General features: G+C 41.7%; 1 protein-coding gene across 1 annotated transcript in view; it reads right to left on the bottom strand.

Annotated features, from left to right (window-relative positions):
* LOC119741318 overlaps positions 1-13,368 on the bottom strand; it is an 84,490-nt gene that overhangs the window by 64,085 nt on the left and 7,037 nt on the right. Inside the window, exons 4-9 of the mRNA XM_038217068.1 lie at positions 8,996-9,139; positions 7,329-7,553; positions 3,493-3,636; positions 3,019-3,165; positions 2,275-2,511; positions 366-509 (exon numbers count right to left, since the gene is read on the bottom strand). Coding sequence (XP_038072996.1) covers positions 366-509; positions 2,275-2,511; positions 3,019-3,165; positions 3,493-3,636; positions 7,329-7,553; positions 8,996-9,139 — 1,041 coding nt within the window. The remainder of the gene's footprint in view (positions 1-365; positions 510-2,274; positions 2,512-3,018; positions 3,166-3,492; positions 3,637-7,328; positions 7,554-8,995; positions 9,140-13,368) is intronic.

The raw sequence follows: 13,368 nt of genomic DNA, 5'->3' as shown, positions 1-13,368 counted from the left end.
GGGGGGGGGCGATTCTGGAGGAAGTACTTTAGAATAATTATAAATTGGTGCATGATTCAAACAACAGCTTCTTTCTTCAAAAACTGAGAACAAAAGGGGCATGACACCCCAATTACACCCCCTCGCCCCCTATGTTATGCCACTTTGCAGGTCCCACTCTGCCTGTCAGTCTCCTGACAACTGAGAGTGCACATGCACTGTCCGAAACATGGAGTTCTCCGGTTCTTTTCAGAACCTCACAAACTCACAAAAGCGATCTGCCACACGACGCAACCATGAACGCAACTCTCATTGCTCGCTTCACCATGCAAACTTTCAAATCGTATATATATACGCTTCAAAGGTATCTTTGACAGCCTACGTACCACCAATGGTGTGATCAAAGTCCGGTCCAGTATTAGTTGTGTATGTTGCCCCTCGCTCCAAAGCCCAATTAGCGCTGTCATCAGTCGGTTGACTCCATCCGCAATAGCCTTCCTCAAAGTCGCAGTTGAAATCCACATTATCATCTGTGGTAGACAAAAGAGAGCCCTCACTTTTAACTCCCAGATGTTTTGGGTATTTCCTACATTGGTTTGTGTGAACCAGTTTACATGAATGTTACATTTGGATAAAATGTTTCTTGATCATTTCTCTTCATCCATTATAATTAAATACAAATCAATGTAACAAGCTCTTTGAAATATATATGCATTTACATATTTTTTCAAAATATTTCATCTGACTGAAAATTTTTCAGTGGGTCTGCGTATGGAGAAAACAGTATCGTTATTCACCACTAAAACTTCACATAGTTACAAAAAAAGATGAACCGTTTACATATAAATAAAACAAATAATTGCTGTAACTGGTATACATAAATAAAACACCATCACAATATAAAAATATATAAATACACACATTTATTAAAAAAAAAAATAATAAACCTATGTTGGCGGGGCGATCTTGACAAAATGAGAGTTTGATATGGATGGGAGAGGAAACAATGGGGGGAATAAAGCGGAGAGAAAGGGAACAGGGTGGCAGATTAAAGCAGGGAGAAAGGGAACAATAGGAAGACTTTTAACAAACAAAGATAGAACAAGGATTTTATAACAAAAATGTTCAGTTAATGGCGCCAAAGCCCCTTCAGAAATGGTGACATGTATTCCTGAAATGCATATTGGCTCCCGCAAGCCCAATTTTGGAATATGCCCCTTTCTTATGAAAAAAAAAGGTGTGACACACATATAAAGAGGAACAATTTTTTATGATTTGACAGGTAAGCATTCTTTCCACCCAGTTACTGTACTGGATGGAAACAAAAACCAAAAACACCAAAAGAAAATTCCGTTACAGCTTGATCGTCTGTTAATGACATTTGTCCCCCGCTTTTATAAAATGCGGGCCCACCCCCAAAAGATGCAAAAATTTTCTGAATCATTTTTTGCACACGAAGCCCCCCACTTTTTAAAGTCATAGCCCCGCCCATAAAAGGGTCAGAAAAAAATGGCATCAAGTGGTTTTGAACTCCTTGAGGTATGTATAAGTCATCCTGAGAGTTTCAAAGAATGTACCCGAAAATGCATATGGGCTACCACAAGCCCACTGACTAAGAAGGCACCCACCGAATAGTCAGAATCTGGAGGTCAAGACGCAGTTTTGCATCTTAATCGCCGAATCTGCACGCATATCAAAGACGTTTGCTTTGCGACAAAGACTACCTTGAAGGCGTTCTTAAAAAAAACTTACATAATCTAATCACTGGGGAACTGGCTTATTGGTTCTTTTTATCTTCATATGCTGCTACTCGTTGATCATGTTGACATGGACAACCGAATGATTGCATTTTGGCATGCGGAATTAAGGGCGGTTCCAAAACCAATTTTTCAGGGGGGCAAGAGGGTTCGAGTATTTTTTCAAAACATTTGCAGCTTTTTTGAAGCTTTTCGAGAACCGCTCATCCAAACAACTTCAAACTTGACACTGCACATTCCGGAGTCCAGAGCTCCATCACAAGCATCATAAGAATACACCCTCCGATTTTCAACCTCACACAGTGCCCGGTTCTGGAGAAAATCGATGTACAGACAGACAGACACACAGAGATTCCTGGAATTATACATGTTGTCAAGATAAAATGCCTAGGTTGACAGAGCGAACATGACAAAATGCCAGTTCGATATGGATGGGAAAGGGAGCAATGGGGGGATAAAGCTGGGAAAAGGGAACAATGGGAAGACTTTTTACAAACAAAAATAGAACAAAGATTTAATAACAAAACAGTTTGGTTACCATTGGTAGCTGACGAACAAGCCCCTTCAGAAATGGCGACATCGTCAATTGCAATATCACCAAATGGGCCAGTCCCATAGACAGCCTCTAGGGCTAGCATAAAATCACTTGTTTGATTAACATTAACCATCGCTTGTAGCCACACCCGAAAACCATTTGTTTGTCCTGTTATGGAGAAGATTGGAGTTTGTGTACTCAAACTTGCGCTCGAGGGAATCGAGTACACATTTACGGTACCTGAAAAAAAAATGATGAAAAAAGTTAGAATACCAAAAATGAATATTTGAAGCTCAGGCAATTTATTTTTAACATGCTACATTTTATTTTAACGTGAGATATTTTGACATCAATATCCAAGCCGGAATATAATCTCGTTGTATCATTGATACAACAAATCCTCTTTTTTTGAAGATGAGAGCATTAATTTATACGTTTATGAAAACAATGAATTGATTCCCCTGTTTGGAAAAGGTAAATCTTTTTGCCCTTATTTTTTCTTTACACCTTTGAGGAATTTGTTAAGCTAGGTACCAAAACATCATGGATCCTGACTAACGCGATAAAAAGGGGAAGGTCAGAACCATGCCCACAAAAGTTCAGGAAAAAGTAAACAAGGTATTTTGCTGAGAAAGAGGTTGATGATTTGGTTGTGAAAACACAAGACTTTTTGGCGGTTCTCTTCTGCCACCATGTCTGATGTAAACAATGCCTTGAAATTGGCTACTCGACATAGCGTGTGCCTACCTATCTGCTGACCGTACATGCTGTACCATAGACTGAAACACCACGAATCGTCTTGTTGTGAACCAGCAACTGTTGGGCTTAGAAGTAACGCTCTGTCATCAGTTGATATGCTATTAGCCTCGAAATAGAAGTACAATCCAAATTCATCTGCGGGAGAAATAGTTCAAAAATGAACTTCCAAATTGTTTTTTAAAACTTCAATTAATTGAGAGAACAGGAACTCCATTCTTTTAGATCAACACACCTCAGGTGCTGTGCGGTTCACATTTAGTTTAGGCTGTACACAGCATTTTCAATTTCACTGGTCTGTATATTCTACCTGCAAATATCGTGAACAAAGTTATCAGTTTGCCAAATCGAAAACGAATTCGCAGGTTCCTTTTCAGACAACTACTATTCAGGTGCTAGTTAAGTGGCTCATTAAAATCCCACAAGTTCCCTTCAAATTCAGCTTTAATCTTAAAAGCAGCTTACTTCCAGTAGTGTGATCTGTTGCTGGTCCGGTATTAGAAGTCTCTGTAGCTCCTCGTTCTAATGTCCAATTCAAATCATCAGCCATGGATTGAGTCCAACCACACGGCCCTTCATCAAAACTGCAGTTGAAGGATAAGCTTACATCTGCAAGCAAGAGAAAAACATATTAACATCAACCTTAGATGCGTAATGATCACACAGTCTGGAATTAAGCCCGGTTCCAGTGAAGGGAGTTATTACTTATTTAATAAAGATAAAGATTTGTATGGCTTTCGTTATTAGTGGCAATTGTCTTTTCACCACAATTAGTACAAGACATTTATTCTAGATATCAGGTAGCACACCTTCGTGATTATTAAGTTGGTCATCGTTGCTGCTGTAGCTAAGCTGCCTTTCAAGTAGCCTGAGTATGTATCATCCGTTGAAATTTCTCCCCGAATGCTTACAGTATGTAATACACCAGATGGTGGACTGTAATTAACCGGAAGAGAACGGAGCCCGCAAGCTCCGCAACAACGTTTGATATTATTATGTGTGCATGTAAATGTTATGCGACCCCGTGGGCCAGTTGATTAGAGTCGACTTTAAAATAGTAACGTCAATTTGAGCAGAAATTTGGCCAATAAGCTGTTGTCATGTTTTTGTCATGCAATGAGTGCGTTCGATTACTTCCCCCGCGCTTATTCGTGCAAGCGCGACAACGTTTCTCTCACGTGACTTCTCGCGCTTATTCGAGCCTGGCCCAGGTGACTGACTCGCCGAGCCGGTTAGTTGGGTAAGTATCCCATAAGGCCATGCAATAAACATGGCTACCAACGTGACGTCCGGCGGGCGCCTTAGGCCGTGTGCTTCCAGAGGCTACGTCTATTGTCAGCCCGTCCCCGCGTATTTTCACAGGGCGCGGACCTAGACTTAGCTCTAGACAGTTGATTCGGATGCAGCCTTAGTTTCATGTCAAAGTTCAACTTTCCAGCTCTTGCACGAAACTTTACCCGAAACCGTTCGTTTAATGAGCTCCACTGCGCATGTCTGTAATCACGCGAGGAGCAGGCGTGAGTAAGCTGGGGGAAGTAATCGAACGCAGTCAATGAGTGCGTCCGATTACTTTCCCCGCGCTTACTCCTGCAAGCGCGACAGCGTTCGATTTAGGTGAGCCCTCAGATAACAGACCGTTCGGGTACCGGGTCCGGTATGCTAATTTCTTTCACCCCAATTGGTACGAAGCCAGAGAAGCCACCCGGTTACTGAAGCGTGACGCCCCCATCGGTCCAACTGGTGACTCAGGGTTTGAACAATAGGCAACATAGATTGAAGTCTGGCCATTGTTGGAGGATTATTCGGCCCACTGGGCGTAATAAACTATGGAGTGGAAAGTAAGACTTTAAGGTTTTTGCTTTTATTTTTCAGTCATTATAAACGTTAAAGGGTATATACAACATTTGCAAACATCGAAAAATAAAACTACCAGTCTTTGCGAAATACCTGAATAGGATGTTGGTAAATGACAGTCTAAAGCATCCTGTAAAATTATGGCACCTGGTGTAAAGTCATTTTCAAGAAAATGGTATTTTTGTAAAAAAAATTCCAGCGGTGGTCGGCCGACCACCGTTGGAAACTACTGTTCCAAATTTACCATTAATTCAGTCCAAATTGTGTTTGCTATTGGTTACATGTTCATGAATGGGTGCAGGCCAGCTAGACTGGTACCCTTACCTAACAATTTCCCGGCATCTGTAAATTGATCCATTTTATATTTAGTGGAGTCAGGGAACCAGACTACTTGAAAAGTTTTGTTTTTCTTGGTTTTTCCAGCATTTTCGAATACAAAACTTCAAACATTGGAGTGTAACAATATTTGATCTATCATACTAACCCCTCAAATAGTTCATTTCTGAAAATTACAGCAAAAGCCAATGATGTATATTCCCTTTAAGTATTGGCCGGATTTATTAATTTAAGTTTGAATTCACTTCGGGAGTTTATGAAAGATATTGATTTTTTTCTTTTGCAGGGCTTCAGAAATCAAGAAACCCTCGAATGTGTTTTCCAACCTTTGCCTGCATCTCCATTTCTTCAATAGGCTTATACATACACATACTCCGATACTTGTCCTTGTCTTTTAAGAAACACATGAAAAAGATGGCCAACTTGTGAAATGTAGTTTGAAGAATTACGCTTCCTAGATGCTTACATTTCATTTTTGTTGGTTACTCAGACTTCAAACGCGTACGTACGTACCTCTCAAGTGACTTCTCGCGCTTACTCGAGCCTGGCCCAAGTAATCGACTCACCGAGCCGGTTACTTGGGTAAGTATCCCATAAGGCCATGCAACGTCCGGCGGACGCCTCAGGCCGTGTCCGAAACGGGCATCCACGGAGCATAGAGCTACAAACCATATGTAGCTCTATGTCAGCGCGCCCCCGCGTATTTTCACTGGGCGTTGACGTGCTCTAGACAGTTGTTTGATTGGGATACAGCCTGGAAAAAAATATTTTGTAACCTGACGCCAATTCCGCGAAGTATTTCCTAACAAAATTTAAAATATTTCTCAGTCCCTGATTCATGTCTTTTCATCATTTTTGCAATGAATGACCTTCATTGAGATGATAATTATATTAAGAAAAAAGTCGCGTCAGGTTGCAACATTTTTTCCGCCTGTGTCATGTCAAAATTCAACTTTCCAGCCATGGCCGTCGCGAGGGGGGGGGGCAGTGGGGCGCACCCCCCCCCCCCCGGAAAAGCAAAAAAGGAAGGGAAAAAAGAGGGGAAAAAAGGAAAGAAAAGAGGCGAGTCATATTGATGTAAATTTAATGGGGGGGGCAAAATGTCCTTGCCCCCTCTAAAACTGATAAACCGACAATATGTTGAGAAAAACATGATTTTTTTTTGAAAACATGTTTTGCCCCCCTCTAGAAAAAAATCCTGTTGACGCTCATGTTTCCAGCTCTTGCACGAAACTTTACCCGAAACCGTTCGTTTATGTAGCTCCAGTACGCATGTCTGTCATCACGCGAGGAGCCAGGCGCAAGTAAGCTGGGGAAGTAATCGAACAACAACAGCTTACCAAAGACCGGATAGAAGGCGCCCGCTGAATGGCCCGAATCTGGAGGTCAAGACGCAGTCTTGTTTTGCTTCATTTATCACAAATCTGCACGCATATCAAAGACGATGGCTTTGCAAGTTGAAGGGGTTATTTAAAAAAAAAAAAATAATCTAATCACTAGGAAACTGGCTTATTTTTTTTTTTTTTTTAAATCTTCATATACTGCTACTCCTTGACCATGTTGACTGGACAACCGCATGATTTGCATTTTGGCATTGGGAATTAAGGCGGATCCAGAACCAACTTTTCGGGGGGGGGGGAAGAGGGCTCGAGTATCATTTTTTTTCAAAAAGGGGAAGGGGATTGGGTACATAGTATCGTGTACTATACACATTCAATGTGATATTACAACTAAAAGGTATGTGTAGCTGATATACGCAACGTTCTATTTTTATTTGGGAACACGTACCCTTCATGGCATCTCCATTATCCAAGGAAAATGTCATAAAGGTAAGTGGATCATTCTATGAATTTGGGGTCCATAAATTTGTCCTTTCCCTGTTATATCTGACATAGATCTATGATTTTATAATTGTCATGCAAAGGGGTTATGAATAGCAAACTACCTACCCGACAGATAAAACATAATTTGCAGTCATTCTTAATTAATGATACTTGAATTGCAAATAACAAAGTAGGCCTTCCAAGGTAACAGGTACAGGAAAAAAGGTCACACCTTGGACCCTTAATTTATAGAATTACACACTTCTTGCTAAACAATATGCTACTTACTTGCACATTCACTTTCAACAAATGCAAGGTCATCAATTGCAATGTCGCCACGCATCGCATTGATGGTTTTCAGTTCAACAGACACATTGAAAGCTGATGTTTGATTGGACAAATCAACTTGAGCTTGTAGCCACGCATTTTGGCCAGTCTGCTGACCAGAAATACTGAACAGTAGCGTGCTCATGCTGCCTGGTTCGACCGGACTCGCGTATACATTCAGAGATCCTGTTAAAAAAAACACCAAATCAATCACAACTTCACTTAAGACACTAAAAGGCATGACATGAATTTTACAATGGAATTTATTTTGTGCAAGTATTCATTCCTTTGAAATATAGAAAACTGAAATGCTTCTCTTTAAGGTTAATTTTGTTTCTGTAAAAAAGCGGGTTTGTGTGTAAATTCAAATGCTTCACGCTTTTCCTTACAACAAAGGGCGCTTATGCCTTGATGTTGATTTGGGCACACACTTTTAAGGTTAGGGGGTTTCTTTTTAAATTGTGACCTCAAAACATTGCTGACTAAAGAAAACATTTTTGCATGAAGTTTGCCCATAGACTTTATAAGGTCATGTATCGAAACAACCACCACAACCAAAACAATTACCACGGCAGAAAAAATCCCCAAATTCTGGAAACATTGATGCTGAAGCAGCAGCTGTACTACTGAGATCGTTATTTTTTTGCCGTGAATGGTATCACAGGTTTGCTCATGAATACGGATGTTTAAATGCCCCAATACCATTTGTCATAATTAAACGGTTCCAAATAATTAGAAAGTTGTTAAGTTGTTTCAGTGAGAGTTGTGGTTCCAATGGTTACGGTGTTCGACTCGTGTGTGCCGTGGTGCATGGGCTCGATTCCTGACGGGGAACATTGTCCTTGTGCTCTTGAGCAAGTAACAATTATCGCTTAGAGAAGAGGTTTCCCCCGGTGTTTCTGGCAGTGGCTGCAATATGCATCGCAGCACCTTGTATAAAAAGTTGCATAATGGGTCTCATATTTAATACTCATAAACTTCATTTGAAACTCTTTAAAAAAAAATAGGCATCATTACCAGCGCCTTGAGTACCTAATATTGTTGGTAGATACGTGAGCTATATGAGACTCCGTTTTTTTAAAATTATTATCATAGTTATTCTCCATAACATTTGTCGATTTTTGGGCTTGAAGTGAATAATGTAGGGCTAGAAAAAAATAACAATTTCAAAACAAATCTATGTTGGGGATGAAACTGGAACATAGCATTTGCACGAGAGAGTAACTTTAAGTCCTTTGAAGTAAGCGTTGCGTTTAAAGTGATTATTATGCGTCCTTTAGGCCCAGTAAAAAAAAAAACAGTTTGGCGTCCCCACCCGCTTCCTTTTTCCCCACCGGCCCCTTTGTTTTTAAATAATACATTTTTCAATATACATGTAGTTAATATTTTGTATTTGTTTCCAACAAAATTGAAGCTAAAAATATGGTAGAAAGGATGACAGTTCCTTTCAACACAAAAGTATCAACACAAGGGGTGTGTCGAAAGATTAAATAACCCAAATTGAAAATCTGCCATTTTGAGAGGAAGAAAGGCTGTCTCCTTCCTTTTGGTTTTCAAAAAGTCCGGAGAAACCAGAAACAGTTTTTTTACTTGGCCTTAGACAAACACAAAATAGTCTTTTTTCTTACCTGATCTATATCCGAACATACTGTACCAGAAAGTGAAACATAATGAGCCTCCCGATGAAACATTGACTACTGGACTGATAAGAACTGCATCTTGGCCATCGGATCGATCATCAGCCTCTCGATACAAGTAGGTTCCGTTAATGTCTGCAAAAAGATTTCAATTAAAAACATGTAATTATCTTTGCATATCTTTGCAATATTGCACCCATGACGTTACGATTATAGGGAACATTAGGGCTGCATAGGGAAAGAATCATTGCAACGTGACGGTCAGTCATTGCAAAAATGACAATAAGACATGAACCCGGGACCGAGAAACATTCCCAATTAGGAAATACTTTTAAAAAAATGCTTGACTCTCCATAACTTTCTACACAACCGCCAAAGTTGCATCATTTCATGCATAGGAAGTGGTGAGGGTATGGGATACGTACGCGGCTCAGAATAGCCTGTTGATTGCGTTGTTATTCTATAACCGAACCCACGTATATACGTAGGTCTACATCTCAACATTTCAATTCTGATGCGAACCCATATTTTACCTTATAATGATGTGGTGATTTAACAACGAACTTTCTTTGAGCCACATTTGTATCCCGTAATGGTGTCATTTTGGTCCATTACACTCGTCCTCGCCTCGTGAAATATCGTTATAGCTCGTACAATATAATCTTGTAATCCCCCTCAAAGCAATCTAATATTATATAAGTACAGGCGCGGATCCAGTAAGGGGGGGGGGGGGTCAAACCCCCGAAAGCTGTGTTGATTTTTTTTCCAATAGAAATACATTAAAAATAATGTGAATCCCCCCTGCTGTGACATCCCAAAGAAATAGGATAATATTGTAACGAAATGTAATCGGCGCTCTATACCTTTTATATGTTTCATTTGCCCGCCATGGCTTTTGCGCTATTTTTAGAATGGGGTTTATAAGGCAGCGTTCGCGCGGATTCTGGCCAGACTGTTTTGGCGCGCCGTAGAGTGGCAGACTAAGAAAAGCTTCGTGGGGACAGACAGAGCATTGTGTCGGGGAGTGACCGCAAAGCTTTACCGTGAGTGTTGAGCAGCTGTATTGTTAAGGCCAAAAAAAAAAAGGTTTCTGGTATGCGCGCGCGTCGCCGTAGCCATGCGCGTCGGCAAAATGAAAAAGTTTTTTTTCAATACAAGATGATGTCTCAAAACCGCCAAACTCACTGGTTTGACTGGAATCCTGCTGCTGCACAATTTTAACGTGTTTTTAGATGGGGTTATGATCGAGAATAAGCTTTATGTGGCCTCTCTGGACTCCCATATATTTGCACTAAGTTTAGTCGGGCACCATTTGCAGTCATCAGCCGACATTTGAAGCCAAAAAAAAAAAAAAACAGGTAAAAAAAAAGAAAAAAAAAGCCGCGTCGCCGCACCACTTTTGGGGCAAGCTCCATACCAGAAACCGGATACTTTTTTTGGCCTAATGTTACACACTCCTTTTCTTTTATAAATAGTGGTGCAATTGTGGAATAGATCTTTTGGTTTACTTGATTTAAGTGAAGCTTAATACTCGTTCGATTGAAGACAACATATTTGGGTTGATTATTGTCACCTCTGTGCAGGAATTCTCCATTTGCTTTCGTAGACATATTTGGCAGATCTTGTTAGTGGAGCACTTTTATTGTTGAACTATCGATAAGAACATCTCTTTCCCTTAAGGAAATCCTTTCCCTTAAGGAAACCATTTCCCTTTGAGAAACTCATTTTCCCTTACGGAAACCCTTTCCCTAAAGGAAATCCATTCCCTTAAGAAACCTCCTTTCCCTTACGGAAAGGAGTGAACCTCCTTCCTTGAGAAACTCTCTTTCCCTTTAGAAAATCTCTTCCCTTAAGGAAACCCCTTCCCTTAAGTAAACCCCTTCCCTTGGGAGCCCAGTTCCAAACGTATCAGGAGCGACAACTGCCTCGCGGGAAACGAAGGGTCGAGCTCATCAGGAGGATCGGCAACTGCCTTCGAGAGACCTCGGAGGGTCGTCTAGAAACTGGGGAAATCCCTTCCCTTAAGAAAATCCCTTCCCTTAAGAAACCCCTTCCCTTAAAGAAACCCTTTCCCTTAAGGAACTCATTTTCCCTTAAAGACTCCCTTTCCCTTAAGGAAACCCCCTCCCTTGAGGAACCAATTTCTAAGGTATCTGGAACGACAACTGCATCGCGGGAGACGAAGGGTCGAGCTCATCAGGAGGATCGGCATCTGCCTTCGGGAGACCTCGGAGGGTCGTCTGGAGCCAAGGAAACCCCCTTCCTTGAGAAACTCTCTTTCCCTTTAGGAAATCCCTTCCCTTAAGGAAACCCCTTCCCTTAAGGAAACCCTTCCCCTTAAGGAAACCCCCATCTGTTTAAGGACTTACCTTTTGTAGAGGCATTTTTAATCATGAACGAAATTCAGTTGTTGCACGGCTGAATAAAAAGACTTCTTGAAGCTTGAGCATCTGTGTCTGGGTCCCATGTCTTGTCTGGTTGGGTAGATTTGTCGTTCGAACAATATAAGGGAAAATTAGTTACGTGCGGCGACAGAAAGTCTCCAAACGGATTATCGCCCTAGGACCATCTGGACTGCCGCTCGTCTGGAGGGTTCTCGAGACCGTCACTTTTCGAGAAAATCGAGATCCGCCACAATATAATATCCGCCTGTGCACAGAATTTTGTCAGAGCCAGCTTTGTTACAGGGGTATTTCGACACAATATTCTGTCATATAGTGTTGCTGATCGTTGGATTTGAACAGCGCAAAATATGCGTAGGAGCCCCCGACGCATAAAGGAATTTTAACGTGTCTGCTTTGGCTGTTGCTACTTCAAATCAGTTGTTCTCCCGTGAACCACGCACCGATTGTACAAATAGGCGAAATAATGCAATGCAAAGCCATATCTCACTTTTCCAAATTGCAGGAATTAGGAGATACCAGCGTTTACTTTTATTTTGTAATTTTTTCCCTTCTTCATCCCGCAGTGCCAAAAAAATATCGCTTGTCTGTGGCCAAGATTATCAGCCATTTAATAGATAACTGGGATTCTAGGAGTGCACCTTTAATGGTGTGCACCACTTCAACTACAGAAATAAGGACATAGTACCGTCATTTTAATTGTATACAGTAAGTTCCCCCATTCTCCGTCACTCATTGAAAAAAGTGAAGGCTAAGATAATCAGCCATTGCTGGGATAATAGGGATTGCACCTTTAATAGGGCGTTACATCTAAACTGCAGAAATTGAGACATGACAACGTAATTCGTATTCCCCACCCTCGAAACTATAATAATCACTTATGTTTGTATAGTTGTTATGTTTGTATCAATATGCGAGTATACTCCAGCGGAGGTTACTGCACAGTATAGTGTGGCGCAACTGTGCGCTTGCAGCGAGCAATTTATAGCGTGAGCTGCAGCGAGCTTGCGCAGCGCCCTCTGTAGTTGGGTCCGTTCGCGCGTTCTAAAGGGGGAGTTGATCACAGCGCGTCGTTGAGAACAGACGTGAATTGCGGCGTCTCGTGGAGAACGAATGTGTGTGTGCGTTGTCGTGTGTGTGCACTGACGTGCTGACGACTGGGCGAGGACAGGAGGTTAGTAGTCGGAGACACACCGGGGATCTGCTCTATGGTCTTTAATTGTGTTGCTACCTCGTGGGCTGTATCCACTGGGGCCTCGGGAGTCCTGCCGCCGGTAACTTGGGGTTTCCTGATAGTAAGTCGCAAAAGAGCGTGGGGGAGCGCTGCGAATAGTTCACCCTTGACGCAGGTGCCGTTTCATCCAGTAATTATTGTTGATTAACTCTTACATTCTAATTGAACCCAATATAGAATTAAAAGAACTTGATTGTCGTTGTTGTCTGATAAATAAAGGTGTCAGTGTCTGTTCCTTCATCGTTTGTTCAGTCTGTCAGTTGGAGTCCCTCCCTTAAGTGAACACCCTTAAGGAGACTACTTTGTACGTGTTGGCGGCATACGGCCTTCCGAACGGACGCATTCCCTAGGTCACCTAGATCACCGCTCGTCTAGGCTTACCAAAGGTTTAGTCAGGAGGCCAGGGCGAACTGAGTCTGGGGAGCCCCGGTTCAAGTTGCGCCACAATAGGAAGATGATGGTGAGTTCTCAGTGATATGCCACAAACAAATTCCTTTCCTGTGAGTCGTATACGGATGGACGTAAAACCACTTAAAGGCCCAAGTGCCCGAAACGCATAAAGCCTATGTCTATTGTCAGAATAATTTATTTCCACGTACAGGGCCGGATTAATTGTTCCGTAGGCCCCAGGCGCCAGTGTTTCGTAGGCCCTACTCCGCACTGGGCACCAGGACCAAATTTATGTTGTTTTACTAAACAAGACAGGCCAAACTGATAGCTCTAAAAGC

This window comes from Patiria miniata, unplaced genomic scaffold (assembly GCF_015706575.1).
Source record: "Patiria miniata isolate m_02_andy unplaced genomic scaffold, ASM1570657v1 HiC_scaffold_5, whole genome shotgun sequence".
NCBI lineage: Eukaryota > Metazoa > Echinodermata > Asteroidea > Valvatida > Asterinidae > Patiria > Patiria miniata.
The sequence above is the reverse complement of the archived record's forward strand: the minus strand, read 5'-3'. Positions and strand labels throughout refer to the sequence as shown.